Below are 18,103 nucleotides of genomic sequence, written 5' to 3' on the forward strand. Positions count from 1 at the left end.
CAGTTTGTCTGTTGCAATGGCAGTTAAAAATAAATAGCTAACAACACTGCATAGAAACCAAACTCATAATTCGAAAATGCCGGAACCTCTAGCCAGCGACAGTTGAGGCGAATACTATTTTAGAACACAGAGAAACGAAAACAGTGTACATTGTCCTGATCACTGAAGAATTCGCTTAAAAATCAGGTCCCCCCCCCCATTCCGCCCTGAGCCTTATTAAGATAAAACTGACATACAACAAAATCAGATTCTTAGTAGTGGCACAAACTTGGGATACTACATATCGTACCCCCAATCACTTTCTCTAGGCCTCGGCCCACCGCCTGTTATTTATGTATTTATTACTATGTGCAAAGCGCTCTGCATGTATGTGTATACACTCTCACTTAATCGGCCAGATTTCTCTACAGGGTAGAGTGTATCATGCCCATTTTACTGGTGAGGAGGAAACTGAGCCTAAGAATGGATTTCCCATATCACAGCCTGGAGGCTGCAAAAATGTAAAGCTGGGGCTGGAACAGAGGCTGCGCCGGAAGTGGGCGGGGAAACGAGTTCCGCGTGATTCAGGAGGGATCCACGGCAAAGGGAAGGGAAACGTGAAAATGGTGATTCGGCCCCATCTTCCAGAATTCTGCAGGCCCCTACGACAAGTGAAGAAACTTCTCTTTCAGACGACGTGTCTCGCTTAGGCGCCTTTCCAAAATCACGGTATCTGATTGGTGAGATTGGAGGAGATGGATGGTCCTGATTGGTAAGTTGGACCTCGAACCAGGCTTGCGCCCCTAGGATCGGGCGAGGAGTGGGTGGGATTTGAAATTGAATCCCCCGTTTCATTGGTGAAAAGAAAACGAACCAGGAACTATTAGGAAGCGTAATTGGCTGTTGCCAGGAGCCTCCGCTGGCCTTATGGGCCCGGGTTACGGAAGCCGGGGAGGACTGAGCGTGAGGTCTACCTGCAGGAAGTTGGCAACGGAAACCGGGATAGCGGTAGAGAAGAGGTACCTCAGGCCCAATGGCGACTGTGGAAGCAAGTGGCAGCGATGGGAAAGGGCGAGGGGTCGAGACTTCCGTCACGTATTACCGATTGGAGGAGGTGGCGAAACGCAACTCCCCGAAGGAGATTTGGCTGGTGATCCACGGGCGAGTCTACGATGTCACCCGCTTCCTTAACGAGGTGGGGCCCGGGTGGTGGGCGGCCCCTGGGAGCTGCAGCGGCGAGGGTGGTCGGGCCCGGAAACGCTGCTAGGGTGTGTATGGGAGGGAAGTGAGGCCTGGCTGAGGGCGAAGAGGCGTACGGAAGGGAATACGACACTCCGAGACGGAGATTGGGGGGCCTTAGGTGTGCATGCATTTCCAGCCGTCACTAAACTCGTGCCTTGAGTCACATATTGAGCACTTACGACGTGCTTGGCTAAACTCTGAGTCACCATTATGCCCACTTTACGGAAAGGGAAACTGAGACTCAGGGTCTCTCACCTAACAACCTAGAGCCATTCGAACCCAGGTCTGAAAGCTCCAAACCTCTGCTCTTTCCACTATGCCTTCTGAAGTAATATCATTTTTTGCTTTTCATTTTTTTGAGAAGCTGAGATGCCTCCTCCTTTCCCCCCATTATGCTGCCTTTCTTTTATCTATTTTGAGTTGACCTTGAGTCCAGAGGTTATGAGTTGATTTTTTTTTTTTTTTTTGGCCATTGACTCAGGTTCTGTCACCCTCTTTTGTAAAATCAAGCCTGTTGTATTAGGGTGTTTTTTTTTTTTTTTTGTATTAGGTTTTACAAGTTCTCAAGACCCTGGTACAACTGAGTGATTTTTTTTGTTTTGTTTTCAAGGAAACAGACTTTCAATTTGTTTAACTCTGTTGAGGTGTAATTTACATACAATAAATTGTGCTTATTTAAAATGTACAGTTTGATGAGTTTTGCCAAATGTATTCACCCATGTAATCACAACTTCAATTAAGAGTGTTTTCATCACCCTAAAAAGTTCCCTCTTGCTTTTTTGCAGTCATTCCCCTCACTCCCAATCCCTGAGGGTTTAGGATATTTTAAATGCTTATTTATTTATTTATGGTGTGTATTATTTTATTTTCAGTAATAGATTAATAATCTTGTGGTTAATTTCTTGTAAATTCTTGTATAATATAATCCTGCTATAACTGAGAAAAAGTTTCATTTCGCTTCATTCTCTTTCTGGAGCAAATGTACCAGCAAAATTTGTTTTCTACTAATTTGGGGCTTACAGGATAAAGCTCTACATCCTGATTCATAAATCTATAAAAACTTTTAAAACGTAAAATTTCCCAAAAAGAATATTGTTTTATTTTAGTATTACTTTTTTAAATAAATTTTTTAAAAAATTTATTTATTTTTGGCTGTGTTGGGCCTTTGTTGCTGTTCGCGGGCCTTCTCTAGTTGAGGGGAGCGGGGGCTACTCTTCCTTGCGGTGCATGGGCTTCTCATTGTGGTGGCTTCTCTTGCTGCGGAGCACAGGCTCTAGGCGTGTGGACTTCAGTAGTTGTGGCTCGTGGGCTCTAGAGAACAGGTTCAGTAGTTGTGGCGCTCAGGCTTAGTTGCTCCACAGCCCGTGGGATCTTCCCCGACCAGGGCTCAAACCTGTGTTCCCTGCATTGGCCGGTGGGTTCTTAACCACTGCGCCACCAGGGAAGTCCCTTTTTTTTTGGTCCCCCTTTGTTTTTTTTTAAGGACATTGTTTTAAATAAATCTTTCTAGTGGCCAATAAGTTAACATCTTAGAATTTAGTAGCTTCTTGTATTTGTAGGCTGTATGGCATTTATGCTTTTAAAAGTGCTTTCCCGTTATATCAGCCTCAAATTAGCTAGTTGAAAGTGAGTTGGATAGTAGTGAGCCTTATTTTAACAGGGATATAAGAAACAGGTTCAGAGAGATTTTGGTCAGACAGTTGATTAGTGGCAGGGTGTGCTTTAGATAAATACCTTGGTTTCTCTTGTCTATACAGTATTACTTTGGAATTCTAGACTTAGCTATGTCGTTTGATGTATGCCTCATAATAAGTTTCAAGTGTGGCTTGTAGCATGCCTGGTAAAGCATAGTTCATAATGGGCCAGTAATGTTTTTCATTTGTGGTTTCATTTCCCCCCCAGTTTCTTCTTGATTGATTCAGAATAGATAATGAACTTGGAAGGAACACTCAGTGCGTGTAGTGGACATGAGTTTAATCTTTAATAGTGGTTCCCAGCCTGGTTTACCACATGCTGATGGAGCCAGAGACATCACAGGTGTGCCAGGGGCAGCCCTTCAAGCTTGAGTTGCCAATCTTTACCTGTAGTTAGCCATTCTAACTTACCTGTTCCAGCATCTCTGTCCCTGTGTTCTTCTTCACTCCAAGTCTAGTCATTCATTCACTTACTCATTCAAATATTTATCAAGTGTCTACTAAGTGCCAGATACTGTTCTAGGTGCTGAGGATGCAGCAGCAGAGAGTTAAGCATTTATGCCCTCGTGGAGATTACCATCTATGGGAAGCAGAAAATAAGCAGAGTACATAACTAAAATATATGCTATGTTAAGTGCTAAGGAGAAAAATAAAGCAGGGAAGAGGTCTGTGGACATGTATGGGGTGAGGGCGTGAAGATGAGGGGTTGAAATTTCAGGTATGATGGCCAGAAATAGCTTGATTAAGAAGATGACTAGAGTAAAGGCCTTCTGTTAAGGGAGCTGGCCATGTGGATATCTGCAGGAAGAGCTTTCCTGGCAGAGGGAGCAAGTTCAAAGGCCTTGAGGTGTAAGTATATCTGGTGTGTTTGACGAACAGTGAGGGAGGTTATGGTAGCCGGAGAGTATTAGATGAGGTCAGTATGATCAAGGAGGGGACAGGTCAAGTACAGCTATTGTGAACCTCTGTTTAGAAAGAAAATCATATAAAAATGGTTACAATATCTTATGACATTGACTAGAACATATCAAAGTGCATCTCTCTTAGCAAGGGTAAGTATGATTTTATAAACCTTTGTTCACAAAGCATGTTTTTGTGAACCTTTGTTTCAGTTAATATTCTTGTTTTCTTACTGTATCACAAGTGAGAGAAGTTTGGAATCCATTGTTTTATGTATAATTAACCATTTCTGAAATGAGTAACTTAACACATAGTGCTGTTTTAAAGCTTTCTATGTATTTTTTAGTGACTGTTGGCATAAGTGGGAATACTAGGTTGGAGGGAAAAACAATACAGAAGGGAAGAAAGTAAAACTCTTTAAACCCCAAGAATTTGTTTGAATCCTTCTACATCGTCCACGCATATACCAATGTATACAGATATGTATAAGTAGAAATGGAATCCTAGTATTCCTTAATTGAATTATAGTGTCTATTAATTGATTTGGTTTAATAGTAATAGTATTTCTTGGGTGCTTATTATTCTGGTGGCTTACATGTAATTTCTTTTTTAACCCTCCTAACAACCCATTTTAGAGATTAGAAAGCTGAGGAGCAGAGAAATAACTTTCACAAAGTCATAATGTTAAGTGGTACAGGTGGAGTTTGAACTCAGGCAGTCTGACCAGATAACCTATGCCCACTACATTAGGATTTGCCTCAATTTTTTTTATGGCTATAGAGTATGGAATTAGGTCTGTTTTACAACCACCTTCTTCCACATCTTAGATATAATTTGGAAAGATTGGGAATGTGATAGAGGGAAGTTAGAATTAGTACCTTTTTTCTGGAACCCAGGTAATTTTTTCATTTTTTGAATAGGTCATACGGGTACATTGTGAAAAGCCTTCCTCCCATCTGCCCAGTTCGACCTCCTCCTAAAGTTAGCTACTGCTGTTTGTGAATCCTTCCAGAGTTTTGTTTTGCATGTACAAGCAAAAGTGAATGTAGTTCCTCCCACTCTTTTTTTTTTTCACCCATAAGGTAACAGAATATAATACCTGCTGAAATATGCCTTGCTTTTTTCATGTAACTATATCTCAGGAGTCTTTCCATATCCATACCTGGAATACTTCTTTATTCTTCATAGAATTTGTTGGACTGATTATAATTTGTTTAAGCAGTCTCATATTTATAAACATTTAGGTTGTTAGTAATATTTTGCCATCTAAGTTTTTCCCCTGCCTAAGTCAACTCTATTGAGATCTAATGTACATACAATAAAATGTATAGATTTTATATGTGGAGTTCAGTGAGCTTTGAAAAATGTCTCATCTGTGTAATCACCATCACAATCACTGTATAGAACATTTCTACCATCTATGTTCCCGTACAACCACTGATTTGATTTCTAACACTGCAGACCCGTATGTGTTCTTATTTGTCTAACATCTTTCGCTTAACATATCTGTGAGATTCATCTATATTTTTTCTGTGTATCTGCAATTTATTCCTATTTAGTGCTTCTTATTTCATTGTAACCATACTAAAATTTAGCTATTTGCCTGTTGATTGACACTTGGGTTGTTTCCAATTATGGGCTATTATGAATAAACCTGCTTTGTACTTTTACGTGCAAATCTTTGTGTGGACATATATTTTCATTCCTCTTGGGTAAATAGCTAGGAGTGAGATTGCTGGGTCATATTTTTTGTTTTTGTCTTTGTTTTACTTTTTAAGCAACTGCCAGACCTTTTCCCAGTCGCACCAGCAACACATTAGTTTTCCAGTTTCTCCACATCCTCATTGACAAGTTTTGTCAGTGATTTACTTTTAACCACTCTAATGGGTGTGTGCTGATATATAATAATGGTTTTAACTTACATTTGCCTGATGACTAATGATGTTGAGTATCTTCATGGGCTAATTGGCCATTTGCATGTCTTGTAAAGTGTCTGTTCAGTCTTGCTCGTTTTTAATTGGTTTGTTCTCTTATTGACTTGAAAGCAGTCCTTATATATTTTGGATGCAAGTCCTTTCAGAAATATGTATTGCGAGTATTTTCTCACAGTCTGTATTTTGCCTTTACATTTTCTTAAGTGTCTTTTGAAGAGAATTTTGGTGATACACACACACACATATATATATATACACATACATACATATATACACACATATTTGGTGATATATATATATAAAACACATTTTAATGGCTGGATGTGGGCTTTGGGGTTCAAGAGTCTTGTTCAGTTTCCTACTTTACCGTAACCTTGGGCAGTTGTGCTCTGTAAAGGCCTTTTTCCATCTCCTCAAGGGAGATAATAGTACCTACTTCACAGGGTGGTTGTTGAGACAATTGATTTAGGTAATTCATATAAAGACTTATCATGGTACCTGGCATAAAGAGTTCAGTAAGTGTTAGTGGTTATTTTTATTAATAATAAAAAAATATATTGTTTCCTGTAGCATCTTTTGAGTGCTTACTAACTAGCGCATGCTCTGAAGATTTAAAGGTGAATTAGATGCTTTGGACTTGCTGGGAAGATGAGATCTGTGTACAAGCAATTGTCGTGTAAGGTAGAGTGGTCTTGCCTTTGGAAAGATGGAGAATGCAGGCTCTGTTTGGTGCCACCCTAGGGTACCCCTTGAAAGCTTCAGTGTCTGACTAATAACAATTCTTACTGGATTTCTCCAAGCCTGGTCAAAAGAAAGTGCAATTTGATCGTTATCTAGCTTGTGGAATTACCAAATCTGTAGAAAGTATGCTTTCTTTCCTTGAACGGTCTCAAGTGGTTGGTCCTAGGGAAGGCTAGAAAGAAGATGAGGCAAAATTTAAACTCCAGCACTGTCTAGGTGAGCTGCCCTGATCACAAATCGACTTTGGTTTATTTATTCGTGCAGCATACATGCCAGAGAGGGGGAGAGGGCAGATGGGAGGGAAGGAGGGCAGAGGGAGTGACCCCTAGATCTCACTATGTTCCAGGTTCTATGCTATGTTCAGGAATACAGCCATGAATAAGACAACCATGGTCCCTGTTCTTAGGGAGTTTATAGTCTAGTGGAGGAAGAAAGACATTAAATAAATAATTGCAACTGTGATAGTACCATGAAGATGCCTAAGGAATTGTGAGAATCTGTAGCAGTGGTACCTAGTACAGTGGGGATAAGGGTATGTAATCTGGTGGGAATAAGTTATGTTCAGATCTGCAGACCTGAAATTCAGACCGTGAGCAATTGTGACTGCCAGGGTTACACCATTTCTGGCAGCCATCAAGTTAACCTCTCCTAGGTGACACCCCTGCCTTACTAGGTTCTTTCTAATCCAAATGCAAATACCTATGGACCTGCACCATTTCCTGCTGTTCAACACCCAGGTCTATTATCTTTTTCTGAGTTGTCAGACCGTTTTTTAGGAAGTAGTTTTTGTCCTCTCCAAAACTTTAACACCCATATCTTATTTTGATGAGGTATTCTGCTAATCTGTTTGGGTAGGCTGGCCTAATTTTGCAGCTTCTGTAATCTTAATGTTTCTAGATTTCATTTTCCAAGTCAGGTGATCTTTTGCGGTACGCGGGCCTCTCACTGTTGTGGCCTCTCCCGTTGTAGAGCACAGGTTCCGGATGTGCAGGCTCAGCGGCCATGGCTCATGGGCCCAGCCGCTCCGCGGCATGTGGGATCTTCCCAGACCGGGGCACGAACCCATGTCCCCTGCATCGGCAGGCAGACTCTCAACCACTGCGCTACCAGAGAAGCCCCATATTGACATTTTTATTACATCAGCATGGAATTTCCATTCACAGAGAATTTGTGTAATTTTTTCCCAGCAAGATTTTTTTTTTTTTTTGCTGTACGCGGGCCTCTCACTGTTGTGGCCTCTCCCGTTGCAGAGCACAGGCTCCGGACGCGCAGGCTTAGTGGCCATGGCTCAGGGGCCTTAGCCATTCCGCGGCATGTGGGATCTTCCCAGACCGGGGCACAAACCTGTGTCCCCATCATCGGCAGGCGGACTCTCAACCACTGCGCCACCAGGGAAGCCCTTTTTATTCTGTAACTGTTTGTTATTCTTCACATTCTCCTCTTTTCTGCCCATCTGTCCCCTATCCTTTCCATAGAATTAGTAATCTGGAAGTATTATTTTCTGTTAGCAATTTGTCCTCTTTCTTTTCTATATTAAAACATAAAGTTTCTGTCCTCCTTTCAGTAATACTTAGTAAATGAACTTAAGGAAAAGCCAAAAGGCTTCCCCTGCTCCCTACCACATATTCCATGGACAATTGCCCGACTAAAAGCCTTCCCAAGAGGACATTACAAAGTTTCCTTTGTATCTAAAGTATTTCACTTGATTATTGCTGGTCTGAGGTAGAAATGAATCGATCACAGGCATTGTTTCATCAATTGAAAGTTTATGATCTTGGTTGCCATATAGTTTATTTGAAATATTTGTAGTGTTATATAATTGCTCATGCATTAAAAGCTGAGACAAGATCCATTAGTCTTAAAACACAAAGGCTATCCAGTTCAAAAGAATCGTTTTTGCAAATTCATATGAGATTTAAAAGCAAAGCAGATCCTAGAAAAAATGGGAAATGTGTACTGCCTTATATTAGGTTTACTTAATAAAAATAGGGAGAAACTTATGATTGTCCAATAGATTTGAATAACACTGGTAACCAACCAATCTAGGTGACTGAGGATAACCTCCAGACTCCTTGGTCTTATTTGTTTTGTTTTGCTGTGATTCAGACGAAAGTAAACTTTTGGGCTTATGTTAATTATAGGTATATAAACCTAGCTTTGTGTGTGTATGTGGTAAAATATATATAACATAAAAATTTGCCATTTTAAACTGTACTATTAGGTGGCATTAATTGCATTCACGGTTTGTGCAACCAACATCACTATCTATTTCTAAAACTATTTCATTACCCCAAACAGAAACTCTGTAACCATTAGGCAATAACTACCCTCTCATCACTCTTCCCAAGCCCCTGATACAACCTCTAATTTACTTTGTGTCTCTATGAATTTGCCTATTCTAGCTACCTGATATAAGTAGAATCATACAATATTTGTCCTTTTGTATCTGGCCTCTTTTACTTAACATGTTTAGGTTTTTAAATTTTTATTTTTATTATGGTAAAATATACATAACATAAAATTTACTATTTTAACCATTTTTAAGTGTACGGTTCAATGGCATTAAGTACATTCACACTGTTGTGTGTCTATCACCATCAGCTGTTTCCAGAAATTTTTCATCATCCCAAATTGAAACTGTGCCCATTAAACAATAACTTCCCATTGCCACCTCCTCCCAGCCACTGGTAATCACTGTTCTACCTTATATCTCTCTGAATTTTACTGTTCTAGATGGAATCATACAGTATTTGTCATTTTTGTCTGACTTATTTCGCTTAGAATAATGTCTTCAGGGTTCATCCATGTTGTAGCATGTCTCAGGATTTCACTCCTTTTTAAGGCTGAATAGTATTCCATGATATGTGTATACCACGTTTTGTTTGTCTGTTCATCCATTCATCAGTGGACACCTGGGTTGTCTCCACCTGTTGGCTATTGTGAACAGTGCTACAGTGAACAATGGCATACAAGTGTCTGTTTGAGTCTTTGTTTCCAGTTCATTTGGATATATACCTAGCAGTGAAATTGCTGGGTCGTATGGTAATTATATTATAATTAGCTTTTTGAAGACACTCCAAACTGTTTTCCACAGCAGCTGTACCGTTTTACATTCCCACCAGCAATGGATGAGGGTTCTAACTTCTCCATGGAACACTTGTAATTTTTCTGTTTTTCAGTCATAGCCATCCTAGCAGGTGTAAAGTGGTATCTTTTTGTGGTTCAGTTTGCATTTCCCTAATGACTAATGATGTTAAGCATCCTTTCATGTGCTTATTCGTTCTCTGTATCTTCTTGGGAGAAATGGCTATTCAAGTTTTTTGCCCATTTTTAAATTGGATTGTTTGTCTTTTTGTTAAGTTAGATTTCTTTATATATTATGGATATTAATCCTTGATTAGATACGTGACTTGCAAATATTTTCTCCCATTCAGTAGGTTGTCTTTTCACTTTCTTGATAATGTCCTCTGACATTTTGATGGAGTAAGTCCTTCCATATCAGCAGTTACTTTCAATGTAAATGGATTCAACTCTCCAGTCAAAAGACAGAGATTGGCAGAATGGATAAAAATACGTGGTCTAACTATATGCCATCTGTAGGAGACTCACTTTAGATTCAGAGACACTAATAGGTTGAAAGTGAAAGAACGGAATCATATTCCATGCAAATAGTAACAAAATAAGAGTAGAGGTGGCTATAATAATATTAGATGAAAGAGATATTAAATCAAAAAAAAGCTTTTAATGGGCATAGAGTTGTTTTGTTTTGGCCATACCCTGTGGTTTGCGGGATCTTAGTTCCCCGACCAGGGATCGAACCCATGCCCCCTGCATTGGGAGCACAGAGGCTTTTAAAAAAATAATTAATTAATTTTTTGAGCTGTGTTGGGTCTCTGTTGCTGTGCGTGGGCTTTCTCTAGTTGTGGCAAGCAGGGGCTACACTTTGTTGCGGTACGTGGGCTTTTTATTGCAGTGGCTTCTCTTGTTGCAGAACGTGGGGCTCTAAGCATGTGGGCTTTAGTAGTTGCAGCATGCAGGCTCAGTAGTTGTGGTGCAGGGGTCTAGTTGCTCTGCGGCACGTGGGATCTTCCCAGACCAGGGATTGAACCCATGTCCCCCACACCGGCAGGCAGGTTCTTAATCACTGCACCACCAGGGAAGTCCTGGGAGCAAGGAGTCTTAGTCACTGGACTGCCAGGAAGTCCCCATAGAGTTTTAGTTTTACAAGACAAAAAGTTCTGAAATAGATGGTGCTGGTGGTTGCACTGTTTTACATTCCCGGGGTTATAATTTCTTATGTCCAAATCAACACTTGTTATTTTCTGTTTTTTTGATGATAGACATCCTAATGGGTGGGAGGTGGTATTTCATTGTGGTTTTGATTTGCATTTCCCCAGTGACTACTGATGTTGAGCATCTCTTCATATGCTTGTTGGTCATTTGTCATCTTCAGAGAAATGTCTATTCAACTCTTCTGCCCATTGTATAATCAGGTTATTTGATTTGTTGTTGAATTTTAGGAGTTCTTTATATACTCTGGATATTAACTCCTTATGATTTACATATCTTTTGTTCTGTTGGTTGTCTTTTCACTCTGTTGATTGTGTCCTTTGATGTATAAAACTTTTTAAGTTTGATATAATCCCATTTGTCAACTTTTGCTTTTGTTGCCTTTGCTTTTGATGTCATATCCAAGAAAGTATCACTAAGTCCAATGTCATAAAAGACTTTCCCCTAATTTTATAGTTTTGGTCTTACGTTTAGGTCTTTAATCCATTAAGAGTTCATTTTTGAATGCGATATAAGTTAAGGGTCCATCTTCACTCTTCTGCATGTGAATAGTCAGTTTTCCCAGTACTATTTGTTGAAGCGACTGTCCTTTCCCTGTTGAGTGGTCCTGGCACCCTTGTCAAAGATCATTTGACTATATATAGAGTATACGCAAAGGCAGTTGTGTCTGTGGTATTTTGGAACTTATTTTCCCACTATTTATATATTCCTAAGATTTAGCCATATGGTGTCACTCTAGTAAGTGACCACATTTGGATAACCACCATCTAGGACATTATAACATCCTGGAACCTCTCCTTGTAGACCCTCCCAATCACTGCCTCCTTCCTCATTCCCAGAGGTACTAGGTCTCTTGACTTTAACACTATAGATTCATTTTGCCCTTTTCTTTTTTCTTTTCTTTTCTTTTTTTTTTTTTTTTTGGCAGCACCGTTTGGCATGCGGGATCTTAGTTCCAACCAGGGATTGAACCTGTGCTCGCTGCATTGGGAGCTCGGAGTCTTAACCACTGGACCACCAGGGAAATCCCTCGTTTTGAACTTTTTACAAATGAGTGTCACAGTATATATTGTTTTGTGTCTGGCATCTTTGGTTCAATATATTATATTATTCTGTGCATATTGCAGTGCCTCATTCTTTTTCATAGCTGATTAGGATTCTATTGTATGATTATACCTCAGTTTATTCATATTCTCCTTATGGATATTGGGTTGTTTCAGGTTTAGGGTCATAATGAATAATGATGCTATGATCATTTGTGTGTGTGTATAAGTTCATATATGTATACACATTTCTCTAGTATATACTTAGGGAATTGATTTTATTTTTTTAGAGTGAAATTTTTATTGAGATAACAAGATTCATATGCAGTTATAAAAGAAATAATAGAAAGATCCTTTGTACTTTTTACCCATTTCCTTGTACTGGTAAAATTTTGCACAACTGTAGTTGTACAAAACAACTCAAGATATTGATATTGATACAATCCACAGATATTATTCTGATTTCCCCAGTTTTGATTACAGTACTCAACATGCAAATTACATTTAACTGTTGGTATAGAATGGCACACTGCCACTTCCCTAGGACATTTAATTCAGACAGAATTATCCCTGGGCAACCGTTATCTTTGTATCTGCCAGCAATTGCCCTATCTTCCTTCTTATAACAATATGTAAACTCTCATATCCAGAATAACTGGGTCTTTAGTTCAACTGAGTGGTTACATACAGTACAGAACCATTGATTTTTTTTTTTTTTTCCCCCAGTGGATTTGATATATTCTGAGATCCAGATCAAGCATCTCCCATATTTAACCTATCTTTGGTCATCCTGAAGGCACTTGAGAATCCAGCAGTATATCAGGGTCATCAGCTTTCCCTGGACAGTATTAAGAGATATAGAAGGTTTGCTAAGTCTGTCCTGGTCCTGAGTATTCACTCTGAAAAAGAGTTTATTTGAATAAAGTTTTGACACATTTGCTCTTTATGTCATTCTGTAGGCTCAAAATGAACAATACAGAGACTTGTTTTGCTCATACATAGTTTCTAAATTTTCAGTAATGAAAATTATTAGTTTTTAAAAGGAAGTTATAAAAATACTAGCACATAAGTTAAGCATAAAAATACAGGGTATTCGGATCCCAAGAAAACGGGAGTTTACTGTGGTCTAGAAGTCAGGCTGATTGCACATGATAATTAGTTATAATTGGCAATGTTTCTTCCAAAGATTGAATTTTTGCTAAGTTTTTATATATTATCACTAGCTTGAGTTTCCCCCCTTCTCTGCCTTTCATTTCTGCAGGCACCAGAAGGAAATTTAAAAACATTTAAAAGATAGCTCTTTCCTCATTAGTCACCCAGCGCACAGGCCTCGTTTCTTCTAGTTTCAAACATAAAAAAGAACCTGGGTCAGACAAGAATGATCCTTGTTGCATGCCCACCAGTTCATGCATTTTCCTTTTTATTCTGTGAGTCTCCGGTGCAAACAAAAGTTAAAAGGTTAAGGACTACTCCAAGTTCCCAACAGCTAATCCCTGGTTGACTTTCAAAAAGAGGTCTGTAGGGCTTCCCTGGTGGCACAGTGGTTGAGAGTCCGCCTGCCGATGCAGGGGACGTGGGTTCGTGCCCCGGTGCAGGAAGATCCCACATGCCGCGGAGTGGCTGGGCCTGTGAGCCATGGCCGCTGAGCCTGCGTGTCCGGAGCCTGTGCTCTACAACGGGAGAGGCCACAACAGTGAGAGGCCCGCGTACCGCACAAAAAAAAAAAAAAAAAGAGGTCTGTAATTCATTTTTGAATATGCCTTCCAAGTGGAGGCGTTTGGCCATGTGCTCCTCTTTGACATCACCTGGTGCCCTCTGGTGATCTGTTAGCTCCAAAACTTTTCACTTTGTCTTGAAAGCTTTCTTGGTATCTGTGGTGGGCATGGCCATGGCTGCTGCAGTCATCTGTGTCTCCATCATTCCTGATTGGTCATTGGCATTATCCCACATTTGGAGAGTGAATGCTCTGAAGCCCAAATACACAGCAGAAGTACCAGGATGCCGCTATTAATAATGGGTAGTTCGATTCCTTTCTGTAGCGTAAGCTTACATAGGGTCATTGGAAATAGTAGTTTGTGATAAAGCCTAAGAATGTCATGTTGATCCATCCACCAGTAAGAATCACAGCGAGGACATTTGTGACATTCTCTTTCATCACGTCTGTGAGCATCGTGGGATCAGTTGTAGGAGAAGGTGGTATTATTTTCCTTTTTTTTTTTTTTGAAAACTCCATCCTCTGGGTTGTTGAAGTAATATTTTTATGTCAAGGACTGTTTGGGAATATAATTTCCATTTTCCCTGAGGACTGTGCTTTGAATTAATTAATTAATTTCAGATATTTGCTCTTGGTTGAGCTTCTTGTCACTCTGCAGTAGGATAGACACCTAGTGGTGGATCACACCCCCAGGTGATGATAAAGATGGGCTGGACCACCCAGAGGCTCATGTTGGAGTTGAGCAGCCCACTGAGAGCCAGTCCGACCAGGGTCACGGGGCTTCTCCTCCCTGGGGCACTGGGGCTCCTCTTGGGATTGTCCTCAGGGACTTCTTCTGTCCTGCAGCCTGGGCATTATCTTGGCTCAGGGCTGGCCTGGGCTCTGCTGTGGCCTCAGGCCTAGTGCATTGCCTCTGGCTGGGCTGCTATTTGATTTTACATAATGTCTGAAGTTTATAGAGTTCTAAAACAGTAACGAAGGGTTCCCTGAAATATTTTTGCTTGCTCCAAACCATCTGTATTAAGACCACATTTTGGAGTGAGAGTTATTTTACTGAACCCTTTTTTTTGACCACTCTGACCCTCCTTGGCCTCTATGAAAAATAAAAAGCAGGCTATAAAACAGTATATACCATATGAACTCATTTTTATGAAGACACAAAACCTTTCATCACTGCCTAGTACATTAAATTGTAAGTATTCAATAAAAATTGAAGCATAATAATTGAAATGATTGAATGGACAGGAAAAGCAGTTTTATGCACCAAAATGTTAACTAACTGTACTTATTTCTGTTATAAAGCTGTAGTTGATTCCTTATTCTTTTTTTCCCCATACAGTAGGAAAAAAAAGTATAAAAGAGTTGCTTATTTATTTATTTATGATGAGAGATTGGTGAAAATGAAAATACTTTGTAGTTGTAGAAAGAGCTATGTAGGGAGTCATAAACTCAACCATTCTCTGGAATATCTCAAACCACTAAGACATTTTGTCATCCTTTTACTCTGAAAAGGCAGCATAATAGTTGGGATGTGTCATAAGGAAAAGATGTCTTCCATAGTTTAGGTACATAGAGCAAGTTGGGACGCAATTCCAAAAATAATAGCTTACCAGGGCTGAGAGGGTTCAGATGTAACAACAGATGAGTGGCAGCTGTCTAACTCTTGCTTCAAAACAGCATGCTTAATGCTGGGGTGGGAGACCCATCACTGGGTGGAGACCTTTTAGGAGACAAAAATAGAAGTTTCCTTATCCTCACGGAGCTCAGAGGCAAGTGACTGACTGGGAGGTTACACTTAGAGTTTTTGTGCTTCTGTTGAATTCATCTTTAAAATAGGGATGATAATATTATTCCTGCTTAAAAGGTTGTTATAAAAAGTAACTACTTAAAAGCATTACTTGATATTCCAAAAATATAAATCTATATATGTCTAATAGTGTAAATTCTAAATTTGCTAGTTGTAAGTAAATGTTTATTGAGTGTTTAAGTCAGGGACTGTGCTAAATGCAATTTTTAAAAAATTATTTTCTGAGTAGGTAATACTGTACTTGCGAAACCAATTTCGGTAGGGTGTACAGTGAAAAGTCTTCCTTGCACCTGTCTCCCAGCCACCAGGTTCCCTTAAATGTTTCCGGAGAGATTTTATGCATATACATGCATATGTGTATCTGCTTTTTAAAATGATAGATGGTAGCACATTATACTAACTATACCTTTCTCTTGTTGAGTACAGAGTATTTCCTATCCTTATCTCATATAGTACTCACAATGGTAAAGATAGGTACTCATATTGTCTCCATTTTACAAATAAGGAAACAAAGACATCTCAATTTCTTAATAACTTATCCAAGGTATATAGCATGTAAGTTATAGATAGAATCTACTTTCTAGGTATAGAGGCAATTATGTTGGTATTATTCATTAATTTAGCTTTAAAGTTTGAAACCATTTCAAACTTACAGAAAAGTTGCAGGAATAGAATAATATTCTTTCTTTGGCTTTCCTAACCTTGATATTTTTGGAGGTCACAGCTGGTCGTTTCGTAGAATATCTCTCAGTTTGCGATTGTCCTAGGTTTCCTCACAGTTAAACCCACATTATGCATTTTTGGCCAAAAGACACAGGAGTTACATTGTGTTCTCCCCATTGCATCCTGTCATGGGGTATGCAGTGCTGATTCGTCCCATTGCTGCCATTAAAGGGAGAAAGGGGAAAAGAGGAGAGGGGAGGGGGAAGTAGCTTACATTAGTTAGCTTTTCAGACAGCCCTCTCTTCAGTAAATATCTTTTCCTTGTAGCATCCTGGCGGAGAAGAGGTTCTGCTGGAACAAGCTGGTGGAGATGCAACTGAAAGTTTTGAAGATGTAGGCCACTCCTCTGATGCCAGAGAAATGCTCAAACAGTACTATATTGGTGATGTGCATCCGGTAAGAATTAGCTGAGCTCTAGGAGTGCTTGTAGAGAGAGGAAGCTATCCAACAGCCACAGATCATGATGAGGGAATGAGTTACTAAAATGGAAATTCGTTCAACCCAGCCATTAGGCTAAATTTTCTCCAAAATCATCTAGCCTTACTGTGCTAAGATAGAGCTTCTTGTCTGTAAATCAGCACATATAGTGTCTATGAAAAGGAACTGATTTTGGAGGTGGGATTATTTTTGATTGATTTTTTTTGTAATGCAGTTAATATCTCTACCTAAAATAGTAGTTTGGTCTTGCAAATTCATTGCTAAAAGTGGTAACTATGGACTTTTAAAACCATACCATTCTAACAAGGGACCCTGATATGCTCAGAGTCAGGGGTGCAGGGGTGGGGGAGTGGGCAGTACCCTTCTGTAGACCCTGGCATCTCCCAGGGAATTACTACTACCAGAATGTAGTCTCATGTTCCAAAGTTAGAAATAAGCAGGTAATGAGAGTTCGTTTAGATGTGTCGTAAAATATTATTTGTTTTCCTCTTTAAACAGAATGACCTTAAACCTAGAAGTGATGGCAAGGTAAGAAGTCCTCTATTTCTCTTGTGTCTTTCAAGTGTTTATATTTCTATTTACTCAAATAAAATTGCTTTTTTTTAATGTATTGTAACAAGAGAAGTGTTTACTTTTCCCCCAAACAAAAATCCTGTTTTTCAGTACCATCTCAGGAAAAAAGAATAGCTGAGTCTTGAACAGTAGGAACATTTTGTTCATGCTTGTATTCGCTTTTCTAAAAAACTGAAACTCTAAAGCCATGCCCCGTATTGCTTTGAAAGAAATTAGTTTATAGGTTCAGTTGTAGAAAAGTATTTCTTGTTCTTACATTTAATAGTATAGATGATAATAATTGCTTCTGTGTTGGAAAAAGAATTGGAAGGTCGGTTTACTCTTGCAAGTCGTAGAATGAGTTGTAGACTGGAACAATTGAGTAATTGACTGGAACAGGCCTTTTTGTCCCTATTCCCCTATGGTGTAGGCTCAAATAGGCCTACACACCCTTCCCATTCACACAGTGATACCACAAAAACAAAAGATTAAATATTTGAAAACCTTAATGTGTACTGCATAATGTACCAGGAAGAAAATATGAAAGCCTTTTTGCTTCCCACAAGCTGGATGGTTCATCTCCCTTATTCCCCCACTTTTTTCTCGCTATTTTCCTTGACTTCCCCTACCCTCTAATTTAAAGGGACAGCAGTTGTCACCCAGAACATCATGGAGGCAATGCTCCCTCCTCTTTTCCTCCTAGCTTCTTGCTTCCCTTTCCTCATTGAGCTGGTATTACTGAACTCATATGACACAGCAATTAAAGTTGGCCTCTACATAAGAATTCTTTCAGTTCAAGAGATTGCTTGGTGGTGTCTGCCACCTGTTGCTCTGCCATCCAGAGTGCTTGTGTAAATTAACGCTTCCATCTTGCTGCACTCTGCTACTCTGAACTGTTGAATTGTTTATGAAGGGGGCATGAAATAGTTCCTTAAATGCTTTGTGAGCACTGTTGGTTTGTTTGTCCTCCCCTCCTAACACAGGTACTATCCATTCTTGAATGTTCACTTGTGTAATTAAGGTAAAATTTGAACTAAGCATGGCTT

The 18,103-nt window shown here is 39.6% G+C and overlaps 1 protein-coding gene and 1 pseudogene across 1 annotated transcript in view; one reads left to right on the forward strand and one right to left on the reverse strand.

The window, feature by feature from the left end:
- The first annotated feature begins 1,009 nt into the window (after window positions 1-1,009).
- The window catches only part of CYB5B (cytochrome b5 type B), a 28,487-nt gene continuing 11,393 nt past the window's right edge, over window positions 1,010-18,103 (forward strand). Inside the window, exons 1-3 of the mRNA XM_065898865.1 lie at window positions 1,010-1,174; window positions 16,335-16,463; window positions 17,004-17,033. Of these exons, the coding sequence (XP_065754937.1) occupies window positions 1,013-1,174; window positions 16,335-16,463; window positions 17,004-17,033 (321 nt within the window). The 5' untranslated portion in view covers window positions 1,010-1,012. The remainder of the gene's footprint in view (window positions 1,175-16,334; window positions 16,464-17,003; window positions 17,034-18,103) is intronic.
- LOC136140827 (ER membrane protein complex subunit 3 pseudogene) lies at window positions 13,666-16,224 on the reverse strand (annotated as a pseudogene).

This window comes from Phocoena phocoena, chromosome 20 (genome assembly GCF_963924675.1).
Source record: "Phocoena phocoena chromosome 20, mPhoPho1.1, whole genome shotgun sequence".
Lineage (NCBI taxonomy): Eukaryota > Metazoa > Chordata > Mammalia > Artiodactyla > Phocoenidae > Phocoena > Phocoena phocoena.